This window comes from Chinchilla lanigera, unplaced genomic scaffold (assembly GCF_000276665.1).
Source record: "Chinchilla lanigera isolate Chin_1 unplaced genomic scaffold, ChiLan1.0 scaffold00069, whole genome shotgun sequence".
Classification (NCBI taxonomy): Eukaryota; Metazoa; Chordata; class Mammalia; order Rodentia; family Chinchillidae; genus Chinchilla; species Chinchilla lanigera.
In genome coordinates, this window is record NW_004955470.1 from 1,014,871 (window position 1) to 1,027,079 (window position 12,209).

The 12,209-nt window shown below is 49.7% G+C and overlaps 1 protein-coding gene across 3 annotated transcripts in view; it reads left to right on the forward strand.

Annotated features, from left to right (window-relative positions):
- Positions 1–1,355: 1,355 nt before the first annotated feature.
- Pax8 (paired box 8) overlaps positions 1,356–12,209 on the forward strand; it is a 56,418-nt gene continuing 45,564 nt past the window's right edge. For 2 of the 3 annotated variants that reach the window (XM_005400576.2, XM_005400577.2), the window contains exons 1-2: positions 1,419–1,530; positions 1,896–1,996. In XM_005400576.2, coding sequence (XP_005400633.1) covers positions 1,972–1,996 — 25 coding nt within the window. In that variant the 5' untranslated portion in view covers positions 1,419–1,530; positions 1,896–1,971. Of the gene's footprint in view, positions 1,531–1,895; positions 1,997–12,209 lie in introns of all 3 variants that reach the window. The other variant, XM_005400581.2, reaches the window with a different exon arrangement.

Below are 12,209 nucleotides of genomic sequence, written 5' to 3' on the forward strand. Positions count from 1 at the left end.
CTGACCAGCGAAGTTGAGGATCTGGACCTCTTAAAACCACAGATCAATATGAAATAAGAGTTTTGGAGAAATACTTAAAACACAGCACTGGATACTTTCATTTAGACCCCTTTACAAGTGTGGGACATTTACATAGCAATATGTTTCTATCGCCTCACAAAATGACAAATTTCTCCTAAATGGAAAGATGAGAAAGACTGGGTGGGAAGAGGTACTGAATTTTTGTTTTTCATGAAGAAAAATTGTTTGTGAGTTTTCACATAGACACGGGTGCATGCGCACATCCCCTAAATATCCTCTAGGTTCCTCTGCACCTTCCCTTGCCTCGTCTCCCTGTAGCAACTTAGCATCTTCAGCAGTCTCTCAAGGCAGGCTACCTTCTCCAGGCCCACAGGGCTGTCTTCTCAGTTCTGCTCCTGGACAGTCCAGGGACCTGGCCTAAGCCTGGGGGAGCACCCAGGCCCTGCCCCATTGGCTGTGGGAGCTGTGCTTCTGCATGTTTACACACAGTCTTCCCTGCATCCTGATTTCCTGTACCCAGAAAGACAAGCTATGAAGAAGGAGGGGACAACTTTCACCACCACTAAGGGCCTGTCCTTCCCACCCAGGGGACCACCCTTCTTATCCACACAAGAACCTCACACTTCAGAAGCTGCTGATTCCTGCAGACAAGGCCAAAGGTCACCCCAGTATTGTCCCTTTCTAAGATCTTTCCAGAGGAGGTGAAATCTAGATCGTCACTGCTCTTCCCCCCAAATTCTTCTCTCAAGTTCAAAATCCTCAAGGAGTAAAACAGGGCAGGTGGCTGTGCATACCTTTGGAGGACAGGGGAGTCCTGGGGCCGTGGGCATGTAACTACTTCCCTTAGGCTAACAGTATATGGGTGCAGATCCTCTCTATGTGGCCCATAGGCTTCAGGATGTTCAGGAGCCTGCCTGGAAGAGATCCCCACCAGCCTGCGGGGGTGGGACCATGGTGCCTGCAGCCCTGTGGACAGGCTTCTAAGAAAGAACTGGGAGAACCAAAGCAAAAGTCCCCTCCTTAGAAGAGTACTTCCAGGTGAGCAGAGGAGCGGACAGAGGAGGGCTGCAGGGTATCCCAGCGGAGACCAAATCTCTCACTCTGGTGGTCAGCGACCCCAAGAGGCCCCAGAGAACCTCAGCTTAGGCCCTGAGGCCTCCAGCTCCCACTCCTCCAATATTCCCAGGCCTGCTGTGTTAGGGCTCAGCTGCCTCCCTCTCTTCCCTCCGCTGGAAACAGAAGCTCCAGCGAATGTTTCTAACTCCTGAGTCCACTCAGCCATGTCCCCCTTGCAAAATCCTCCCCTTCCCGCACCCCCCTGCACCCAGCCAGCCAATCCGCGGCCTGCGAGCCTCGCCAGCCCCATCTCCCAGGGCCTCGGCGGGATAAAACCGGTCGGCGATGCTGGGTGGATGGGAACAAACTTCACAACCAGGAGAGACGCTGGGCCCAGGACACCGTGGTGGACAGGTGGACGCAGGCAGTGAGGGCCTGCGGCCAGTCGGCCAGGTAAGCCGCCCCGGGGAGCAAGGAGGTGACTGGGAGAGAATGGGGCTGAGAGAAAGGAGAGGGTCCCAGCAAGACCGGCAGCCTTTTCTCTGCCAAGTTAAATAGGATAACATAACGCTGGGGCAGTGGAAGGAGAGGTACCTGGGCAGGCTGGAGTTTGGCGGCTCTTCCACACACCCCCAATCCCTTGATCCTTCGGACAGGCATATTGAATCGGCCAACCTGAGACTGACACCCCTTCACCTAAAAAATCATCGGACTCCTGACACGCGATGGAAGTCTAAAGGATAGGGCCTGCAGGGGAGACCTCAGTCAGGCTGAGGGCTTCGAAGCTCATGCCCCTTCCCCTGGTCCTTTTTCCGCAGGGCAGCGGAGCGGGCACAGCCTGGACCTGTGTTAGGAAGCCCCAGTGTTCCAAAGGCTGCGAGCGACTCCCCGGCGATGCCTCACAACTCCATCAGATCGGGTAAGGACACCGCGGCGGCGTAGCCGGGACCCTGAGCCCCCGCGCCGCCTTGCGTCCGTCCGTGCGTGCGTTTGGGTCGGTGGGACTCGGGAGCTGACGATCGAGGCTTGTGGGACCCACCTGTGTGGTGACGCAGCTGGGGGCGCCTCGGGCCTGGCTGTCGGCTGGATCTGCCTAGCTGGTCCCGGGTGTCCCTCGACCAGGCTGAGCCGCTCTTCCCAGGCCTCGGTTTCTGCGGACCACACGGAGCGGTGAGGGGTTCTCTACGGGGTCACAAGGGTTGTCCTTTGGGCCCCTGCAAAGGCCCTGCTCGGCCTATAAGGGTGGACATCGAGCGCTCCCGCAGGCCTGGGCCGCACAGGTGCTGGACTTGCAGCGCCCTTGCCCAGGACCTCTAAGCCCTGGTCTCCGGTTGTGCTCGGCGCTTGCGGGGACTACCCTGCTGGAACCACGAGCCTCTCACATCTCTAACGCCAAGGGGAAAGGAGACTGGGGTCCTGGGCCTGGTAGCCAGGAGCGCACTCTGGTGCTCTGCTCCTGGATTCTCCCCAGCTCCGCACGGGGCAGGTGGGGAGCTGCGCGTGGGGCGCCCGCTGGCCCAGACTCCGCCGCCTGCGGATCCGAACCCCCTCCCCGCCTGCACTGGGGCCCAGGCCCTTCTACGGTGCCAAAGCTCCTCCCGCTGCGCCTGGTAGGGCCCGGGCCGGGCGGTCTGCGGCGGGAGGATCCCCAGGGTCGGGGCTGGGGACGCGGTGGGCACTGCAGGCCAGGCGCGCGGGCGGTGCGGGCAGCAGGCTGGAGCGCGGCCCGGCCCGGCCGGCGGTGATGGATGGAGCTGGGCGGACCGCGGGGAAGGCGATTTATGGGGCCAGGGCGCATCGCTATCGATTTGGGCCGGGGAAGTGAGAGGAAATCAATATTTCAGATGAATTTTCCGCGAATATGAAGTCCCGCTCGGCAAACGGGACATTTGTTATAATAAGGAGGGTCGGATCGCGCGCGCCGCGCCGCTGAGATCTCTATTTAGCCGAGAGCGCCGCGGGGGCCGCGCTGCGCCTCCAAGTCGGGGTCCGAGGGCCCAGGCTCCCCGGGAGGGGCACTGGCAGGCCCCTGGGGCGCGGAAAGGTTTTTCACCCGGGCTGGCCCGAGAATGGCGGCGGGCGGAGTCAGCAGAATACCCGCTCCTTGCCCCCAGGCTCGCTCCGAAAGTGGGGCTTTAACGCGCCGGCTGCCCCCTGCGCGCGCGCGGGGCAGCTTTAGGAGCCGAGAGGTCTCCACCCCCGGTGCCGCGGGTTTAGCGAGGCCAGGAACCGGGCGGACCTGCCTGGCATCCCTTAGCCGGCTACTCCCGCACAGCCGTGCGAGCTCCTGGGCCACTTTCTGAAGCCAGAACAAGGTTTCAGTCCCCTAGCTTTCAGCCAAAACCGGGTACAATACCGGGCGCCGCCCACACCCCTGGATGAGACGGGTTCCCAAGGCCCAGCGCAAGGGGCCCCTTGCCTGATTCCAGGCCGTGCTGGCCCTGACCACTTCAACTCGGATCTGGGGTTGCATTTCCCCCAACCCCATCTTCCACTGACCCCTTTGGGAGATGGTTGGAGGAGTGGGTGCTCCAGAACCTCGAATTCATCGTCCCGCGCAGGACCCTTTTCCTCCGACGCTGTCAGAAAACTTAACTCCTTTACAGGCTCTCGTGCTGGCTTATTAATATTATTAATTATTTCTCTACATGGTTTCATTCTAGAAGCACTCATCAGAATAAATGGGAATTAAAGAAAGACAAAAGGCACCATTTACTTTTACTTTACTTTTAATCAACAGTCCCAGATGTTGAGACCCTGCTTTCCCATTAGCTCAGATGCAGATTGCCCTTGGGTTTGAAGAGGGAGCCATCTGCCCCGGCCCCGCCTGGTATTTTTCTGTCTGGGGAAGCCAAAGCGGTTTCTCCCACCCTCACCCCAAAACAAATAAAGCTTCGAGGAAGGGAGAAGGGAACTTTCTCCGTTAGTTTAATTTAATGCTAAACGTAACAAAGAAGAAAATGAAAATTGCTCAAAACACCTCTACCGGCTCAAATCTGTCCGGGTTCCGCCGCCCCCCCGCCCCCCAAGCCTCTCTCTCAAAAGAAAGAAAAAGCTGAACTAGGACCCTCTGTCTTTCTGGTCAGTTTACTTGACACCGCCGCCTATCTCTAGAGCTAAATTCATAAGCTAGCCATCTTGCTCTTTTAAACTCATTTTCTCTGGTTTTAGCAGTTTCCCAGTTTTCCCCAGGTTCCTCCTTTTCTGAGTTTTGTATTTGGAGATTTCCCCGGTGTAAGTTTTCTAAAGAGCGAACTCCAGGGCGCGAGCGTCGGTTTGGAATTTCGCGCGAGCGAGGCGAAGCGCACCCTTTTCTGATCATCTGAGTCGCCCAGGGAAAGTTTCCTGCGCGGCCTCTGCCGCCCAGGCCACGGAGGCTCAGCCGTGGCTCGTCCTTGGCTAATCTTATTTTACAGCGAGATCTTAGTATCTTCTCTTCTACAGCTGTATTCTGAAGGACTGGCGCGAGCGGAATTATTCTGATTCGGCGATGGGCTGAGCGTTTCCGTGAAAATCCGCCGGGATTTTTGTTGCATCAGGGAACAAAATCCTCTACAGCAAAATCATTTTTTTTTTTAAATGTTCAAAGAGGCAGGAGAAAGAACAAATGCCACGTGAACATGCAAATAGCAACAATACGGTGTCCACGAGGGAGGGAGTTTTGTAAAATCAAGACACCCGTTAAAAGTTACCTGAAACAACTTCTCGCAACCGCCCCCCAAACCATCTTGAAGATGGGTAAAGCCGCTGTGAAATTAGAGGTAAAATGAGAACTAAAATCAAGGAGAAAGAACGCCTCTAAATTGCCCAGCCTGAAATCTAAAGCCCTTTCCTACGTTGGATTTAGAACGGAGGAAAGAGATAAATGCGTTTGGGAAGGATCTGTTTTCTTCCGGGTTTCTTCGGGTAAAAATAAGGTCTTCTGCAAGAAGCAGGGTTGAAGCACATAAAGAGGTATTGGGGTCCCTCAATTCATCTTTGTTTCAAGATGGTCTCTCCTCCCACCCTGCTCAATGCAAGTTAATTAGGAGATAATTTAGCTACCTTGTGAATTAGTTTTAAGATAAGTATCTTTTCAAGCTTTGTCACTTTAATTGCCCCACTGATTGATAAGAAGTAATTATTTCTAATTGACAGTTTTTGATGTCTATTGGAAGCATTTATTTGGGACTTTTTGGGGGTTAGAAGGAAAGTTAATTAATTTTACCAGTCTGTACCCAAAAGGACTTTACCTAATTTTGCTTAGGACAAAGGAAGTAAAGGAAACAGAATAAAAAATCAGTCTCGTGGAATTTTAATTATTAAGAGCCATTTTGGTTCAAAGGAGAGCATCTAATATAATATGTCAAAACTTTCTCGTCATGGCTTCAAATCTCTAATTTTAATAAGGTGCACATTTTATGGGTACATTTTTTCTCATGGGTGTATGTATATCCACAAGCCTTTTATCTAGCAACTTCATATCAGAGTAGGTCTCTCCACTTTGTAGTTAATTTTTGCAAAAAGTAAAAAACAATAGTACTAAGTGCACTCAGAATAAATGAAATCATTTTTTGTAAGAGCTAATTATAAGGAAGAATTACTAATGGTCATCCTCATTCCGTAATTATTGATGGAGTTTGGGTATAAAGGTGAAATTTTACTTATGGTAATAAATTTTCTCATTCCTAAACCTTGGAGTAAACAGTTTAATCATTTACATCCTCCAGAATATTTTACTGTGTGAGAGAAAATAAAGGATAAAGAGAAAAAGACAATGAAAAGGAAACAATGGGAGAGGGGAGGAAAGAGGGAAACTGCTGGGAGAATAAAATGAAAGCACTTATTTCAGAAAGGAAGGTGGCCAGGTGCATAGAACTTTTGCTATTTAATATAAGAAAACTGAGTTACTGTTTTCAAAACACATTCTCTTGAACACAGACTCTTTACCCTAAACCACCTTAGAAGGGAACATCACCTTACACCCCACTTTTCTACACAAAGAGGCAGAATCTTTGGGAGGCAGCTGGTAGGAATATTTGATTATCAAAGTTTTGATGTGAGAGTCCATGCAAAGGAAACAAGAAATCATTCATTATGCTCTGACAACTTATAGCAATTCAAGTGCTATTACTTTTACTTTATTATCAAAGCCCCTGCGATCTTCCTCACTCATTGCATATACTAAGTCTTTTCATAGGAAAACCTCTGACTTACGGACAGAAGAACACAGCCCCGCATTAACCCACAGTGGACACACATGTTCGTACACACACAGGCGCGAAATGCAATCACACAAGATGTGAGCCTGTCAGATGAATTTCAGTCTGGGCCTTTTTCAATCATTTATGTATAAAATCTTGTCTGCCTCTAATGCTGTTTCTTTCAGATTACATGGATCTGCAAGAATGAGGAAACATTTTAAATGAAAAAGGAATCTAAGACGTACAAACAGCAGATAATATCACATACCAACTCCACTATTAGTGAAACAAAAAATATATAAATAATTGCAAAAAAAATCAGCAAGGGAGAGTTTAGTAATGGAAAATTCCCCTGCAATTAAACAAAACAGTAATTTAGTGGAGATATGCCTGAATGAATTAGCATTTATTAATTGGTTCTCATAAAAACAATTTGTGTGTGTTGGGGAGGGGAATGTGGAAAGTATATATTTTCCTCAGGAAAAGATCCTCAAATGTTCATATCAAACTATGCCATTATCAGAATCTATTTTCTGAAAAATCCCAGTTCTCTCACTGGCAGGTTTTACCTGCACAGGGAGACCTGGGGCGCGAGAGGAAAAGCTCCCGCTAGAAAAGAAAGAATGAAGCTAGTCCCCTGTTCTTTTGATACACTTCCAAATGTGAAACTGGCAAGATCTGATATCCTTAGAAACATCCAGACTAGGTCTCCAAAGACTCCCAGGTGTCCTAACTCCTCTGAGGCACAGCTGGCTAACTGAGGCAGAGAAGGCAGCTTTGTAGTTCTGGTCCCCCCAGCCTGCTGGAGCATCCTGGCTGGCTCAGGCAGGAACTACAGTTTGTAATCTCAGCGAGGAGCTTGCTAGGGTTGACTGGTGCATGGATGTGTTTACTTTCTCTCGCCACAGTTGGTCTGCTTTCAGTTCTAAGCATTTTAAAGCTGCTCTATTTATCAATCCAAGAGGTGCCGACTTCTCAGCTGAGCTGAGAAGCTTTGAGCTCTGTGGTTCTGAGTACAGAAGAAGCCAAAAGATAAAAGAAACTGGTTTGCTTAAGTGGGGAATGAAGATGATTTTCAAGGGGGAAGGGTAGGGAATGCCTGAAGATTATTTCTGCTTTTGTCTTAGTTGAGACTTGGGGAAGGACTGAGACATTGGCCCCTGTCAGACCCCAACTCCCTTGAGAGGTACACAAATCTTTAAGGGTGCAAAACACCCTCTAAGAGAGAATGTGCCCCCTACTGCTGTTCTTCAAAGGAATGTTTCCTTTTAGTTTCAGACTGGAGCAGCTTAACCCAAGTTCATTCAGGGAGGGAGCTGAAAGACATCCTGCCTAGGGAACACATGCAATGATTGTTCTAGCAAGGGTGCTAGAAGATGGTTCCTTTTGGAGAAAGAATGAGGGGTCGTCACCTAGTTTGAAGCTTCATTTCCCCAGGCCAGTTCACTCAGCCCGCAGTCGGTGACGCTGGGCCTCCCCAGCATTGTATCAGGGTGTCCTGGGCTGAGATTTCCACCTTCTTTATTTATCTGTAGTAGTGGCACTTTTGAGGAGGTCTTTGAGGGTTGAGGATTATTGTCTCCTATCCAGAATTAGAATGACTGGCCCTTTGGGGTTACCAAAAGCCCCTCCAGCCCCTCTTTTGTCAAATGGGGACATGATAAACCCTATATAAGCTACTGGTCAGAAAAATCTTCATGGGATGATTTCTATTTTGAACCTATAATTCTTGTCACTGAGGCTAGTCCTTCCCCAGAAGTGGATCTGGATACAGACCAGCATCTTTTTATTCAGGCATGTCTAAGGTTAATGGTACAGAAGTTTAAGGGTCTCCCAGAGATACCTGAGTCCTTTCTCTGTGTTTATTCTTGAGGATCCCCTCACAGTCACATATGTCATATAAGATGGCAAGTGTTTTGGGGGCTCAGCACAGCCAGCTTTACACTGTGTCTTGCCCTGCCTATGCTACTTTTATGCCCAAAGAAAGAGAACTGATCCATAGGAGCTGAGCAAGCTGTGGACTTCGTGATCTTTCAGTAAGTGGAAGCTGTGATTCTCATCTCTGAGGACTGCTGTAGGTGTGGCATTGTGCTGAGAGGCATAGTCTCATCTCATTTAATTGTCACAACTCTGCCAGGCAGGTGCTGCTGTTGACATTTGTTAGAGAAGCGAACTGATACTCAGAGGATGATCTGACTCTAATTCCCCTTGCACTGGTCCACACACACCCAAAGTCCAGCTCATCAGAGCTCTGCGCAGAGTATGGAGGGACCCTGCTTGCAACCTCGGTAGAAACATAGCCAGAACACTTGGTATGAAGGTGCAAGTGTGGCATTCAGAGCCTTCTACCAGCTTGTTTTTCCTAATCATTGTCTCCACCTCTCCAGCAGTTAATTCAAGTACATCCTTCTTGGCATGAGTCTCAGTCTTCCCATCTGTGAAATGGGGGAAGCAAGGAGTCACTGTCTCAATCCCCCTTCCTGGAAATGCTCTGAAGAGGAAAGAGATGACCAACCGCTAGGAAAGACTTCTTTTACTAGAGAAGGGCTTTCTTTCAACATATTCCCAAGACTTCCGTGTTTCCACATGCACCAGAAAAAGCAGCCACCCTTGGGTACCTCAACAGATCAAGGCTGCAGGATCCGCCTTCCCTCCCTCGGCATCTCAAAACCATACTCGGCGTCTAAGCCCAGGTCCATTTTGGGAAGTAATGAGTGAGTGGCTGTGATGGAAGAAGCTTCAGAGTTACCAGGAAGATCTGCCCACTGTGCCAGGAACCGCACTGGCTGCCCAGTCCCCTGGTGGCACAGCCAAAAGTGCTGGAGTACTGGATGGGCTTTCCCCAAGGTTAGGATTATTCCTTGGGTCCCCCTCACTCAGGGGCTCAACAGTGAGGCCTCTACTCCTTTGGGGCCTCCAGCTTGTCACCTTAGCCTGAAAGACATCTCATTTCAATGTTTTCACTTTTACATGTGCAGAGCAGCTGCCGAGCTCCTGGGCTGGTTGGGCTTCTCAGATGAAAACTGAGTCTTTGGTTTAAGCAGAAAAAGAGAGACTGAGGAGGAAAAGGCATGTCTTCTTTCCCTGCTTTTAACTTTTTCCTTTCTTCCCCTTGTCTTCAGCCATAATGGGCACCAGTTTTGTCTTTTTCACTTGTTTTCCTAATGGCCTTGGAGTGACCTGGGTGGTTAGTGCTAATTAGTCCACTGCGACACATTGTCAGTGTCAGGCCAGCGCAGCTGAGAGGTCCGGGAGCAGACTGCGGGAGGCATCTGGTAGGAAATGGCTTAATCTCCTGTCGTTGTGTGGACTGTGTGTTTGCACACACCCAGGGCCCTCTGTGTGTGTTGCATTTTTTATTCTTCAATGACTCCAGGAGAACAGCAGAACTATTATTCCTGGGATCAACTCAGGGGCGAGAGGTGTCAAGAGGGTGAGGGACTTCTGAAAATCACTGTGGAGCCGGGGCCTGCTGCAGGCTTGTCAACCCAGAGTCCGTGCTCTGCAACGGTGGGAGGGGGCCAAGTGCTGGAGGCTTTGTTCTTGACCCAGACCTTGCTGTTTTCTCCTTCTGTGACCTTAGGCAAGTCAATTGTCTCTCTAGCCTTGATTTCTTCAAATCTATAAAAGACAGATGTTGGATGATTTCTAGGAAGTGATGTACATAAAACCAGTGTCTTCATCTGCCACAGAGTGACTGCTGAGGACATTTTTCCCCTCTCCTATACAGTAGTCCCCAGGGAAGGGAGGTTTCTGAGGCATGTTTCCAAAGGTTCTATTGTCTTGGTATTTCCTGTGGAACTCAAAGTGGGAAACTTCAAAATCAGTGCTGAAACTTTGCTCCATCTACATCTAGATGACATTAACACTCCATGTGGATAGATTAATAGGCCTCTGAGCTAGAAGTGTTGAGGCTAGATTAAGAGGAAGCATGGCAGATGCTGGCTGAGACCCCTGCGCCATTGTCAGCTGTTTGTAGCCCCATTGAGAAAATGATTTCTTATTTCATCTTACCAGAAAACCCGAATGGGCTGCTCAGTGGACTTTACATTGGAATTCAGAATATTCTAGGGACTTGGTGGAATTGGTCTGAAGGTGAAAATGCACTCACGTGGGTGTGCAGTTATGCTGTGTATGCAACTCAGACCGGGCTCCAGAAACACTTGTTTTGGGAACTTGCTTCTAATCACCACAAAACTATTTTTTTTTAATTTTAAAAAGAGTGAAAAGCCACCAAGCTTGCTCTTTCTTCTGTCTTCTCTTTCCCTCCTTCCCCTACTACCTCTGACTTGTACTTTCCTACTTTGTGCAATAGTGATCCACCTGTGGCATGCTAGCCACCCTTGGTTGACATTTAAAAGTGAGTAGCTGAGCACCAGCCTTTGCCTGGAGCTCTGTTCTGCTTTTTTGGCTTCAACACAGATTCCGGTTGAGCAGCATCAAAATGAAAGCGGTGGCAATGCAGTGACCTCCTGACGTGTACCGGGGCTCATTCGGTAATGAGCACCTGGCTGTGAATTTGAGATGGGAACCCCAAGGAAGAATGAGATCTTCAGGGACAGGGAGAGGATCAAGGTGGGAAATAGTACCACAGTCAAGCTAGGAAACAGCTGGAATCTGAGGGTCAGTGGTTTAATTCAATTTAACAAGTCTTCCTGGAGTGCCACCCACTACGTGCAGGGCACTATGCCAGCAACTGTTGCACTGGTGGCCATGGTAGTGGAGGTAAATAACTGGGCTTCTGTCAGGAAATGTGGTGACAGGCACTTTCTGGGCAGGCAGCAGGGGCCTTGTGATTTCCTTTCAAGAGGTCAATCCACAGAACCAGGGGGGGGAATAATCAGAAGAAACAATTCAGAGACAGGAGAAGGACAGAACGCTGAGAAGCAGGATAACAGTAGTACTAGGGAGCCCCAGAGGTCACTTATCTTGAACAGTCACCCCAACACAACCATGCCATCACTGATAACAAATAAACCTCTTTTGGCCTCTGGATTCAGGTTGATCCTTAGAACACTGACCCTACCCAGCCTCACCAAAAGGCACCCTGTGTAGGACCATCCAGCTCCATGACAGTCCACACTAGGGCCCCAGCTCGGGGCAGCTGGCCAGCTCTAGACAAAACTGTAGATGCCAGTGCCCTGGAGACCTGGCCACTTGTGCCAAATGGAAACACTCACTGGGCATTTCCAGTGCTTAATCCCTGTGCCTGCACAGGTTTGCAAACTTCGTAGGACTTTTCCTTCCAGACCTCCCACCTCCTTTGATAGTAACACCAGTGTTGTCCTGAGACTCTCCCTTCTTCACGACCCGGCTGGGCCCTGGTAGCTGAAAAATTTCCATCGCCTGGGGAAATCTGAGGCCCAGGAGCACTTTGTGCCCCTGCCCACACTGCTAACCATCTCCACCTTCCTGAAAGTCACTCTCTGTACCATGTGGTGTAAACAGCGTTGTGTACACCCTCCTATAGTTTATAAGCTATTTTTTTTCTGTGTTTTTCAATCTGTCGCACATAGATGGTACCCATCTTGGGGCAAGAGAACTGATCTTTCTCTTTTCGTGGAGCATAAAAGGGAATCTTTAAGAGGCTGGTCTTTAGGGTCAGACACACCTGGCTTGAATCCCTAGTCAACCCTGCTCCCTGTGTGACCTTGACTTTACCCCATGGTTCTGTCTCAGAGCGCTGCTATGAAATGGGCTGAGGTCATGTCCGTGAAAGATGTGTTGCTCCACATCCCAGCTATCCTCAGCCAATCCAATGCCAACATCACCTTTCCCAAAGCCTTCCAAGATTTCTTTTCCTCCTTCCCAAACCCCCAAGTCCTAGTGCTGTATTTGCATGGCGTGTTTTGCAGTCTACTTTGCGTGGGAGCATTTATCTCTGCGGCACTCACCTTCTAGGCTTGAGCTAGGTGACTGTCTGCTAGGAGGTAAGCTGTATACACCACA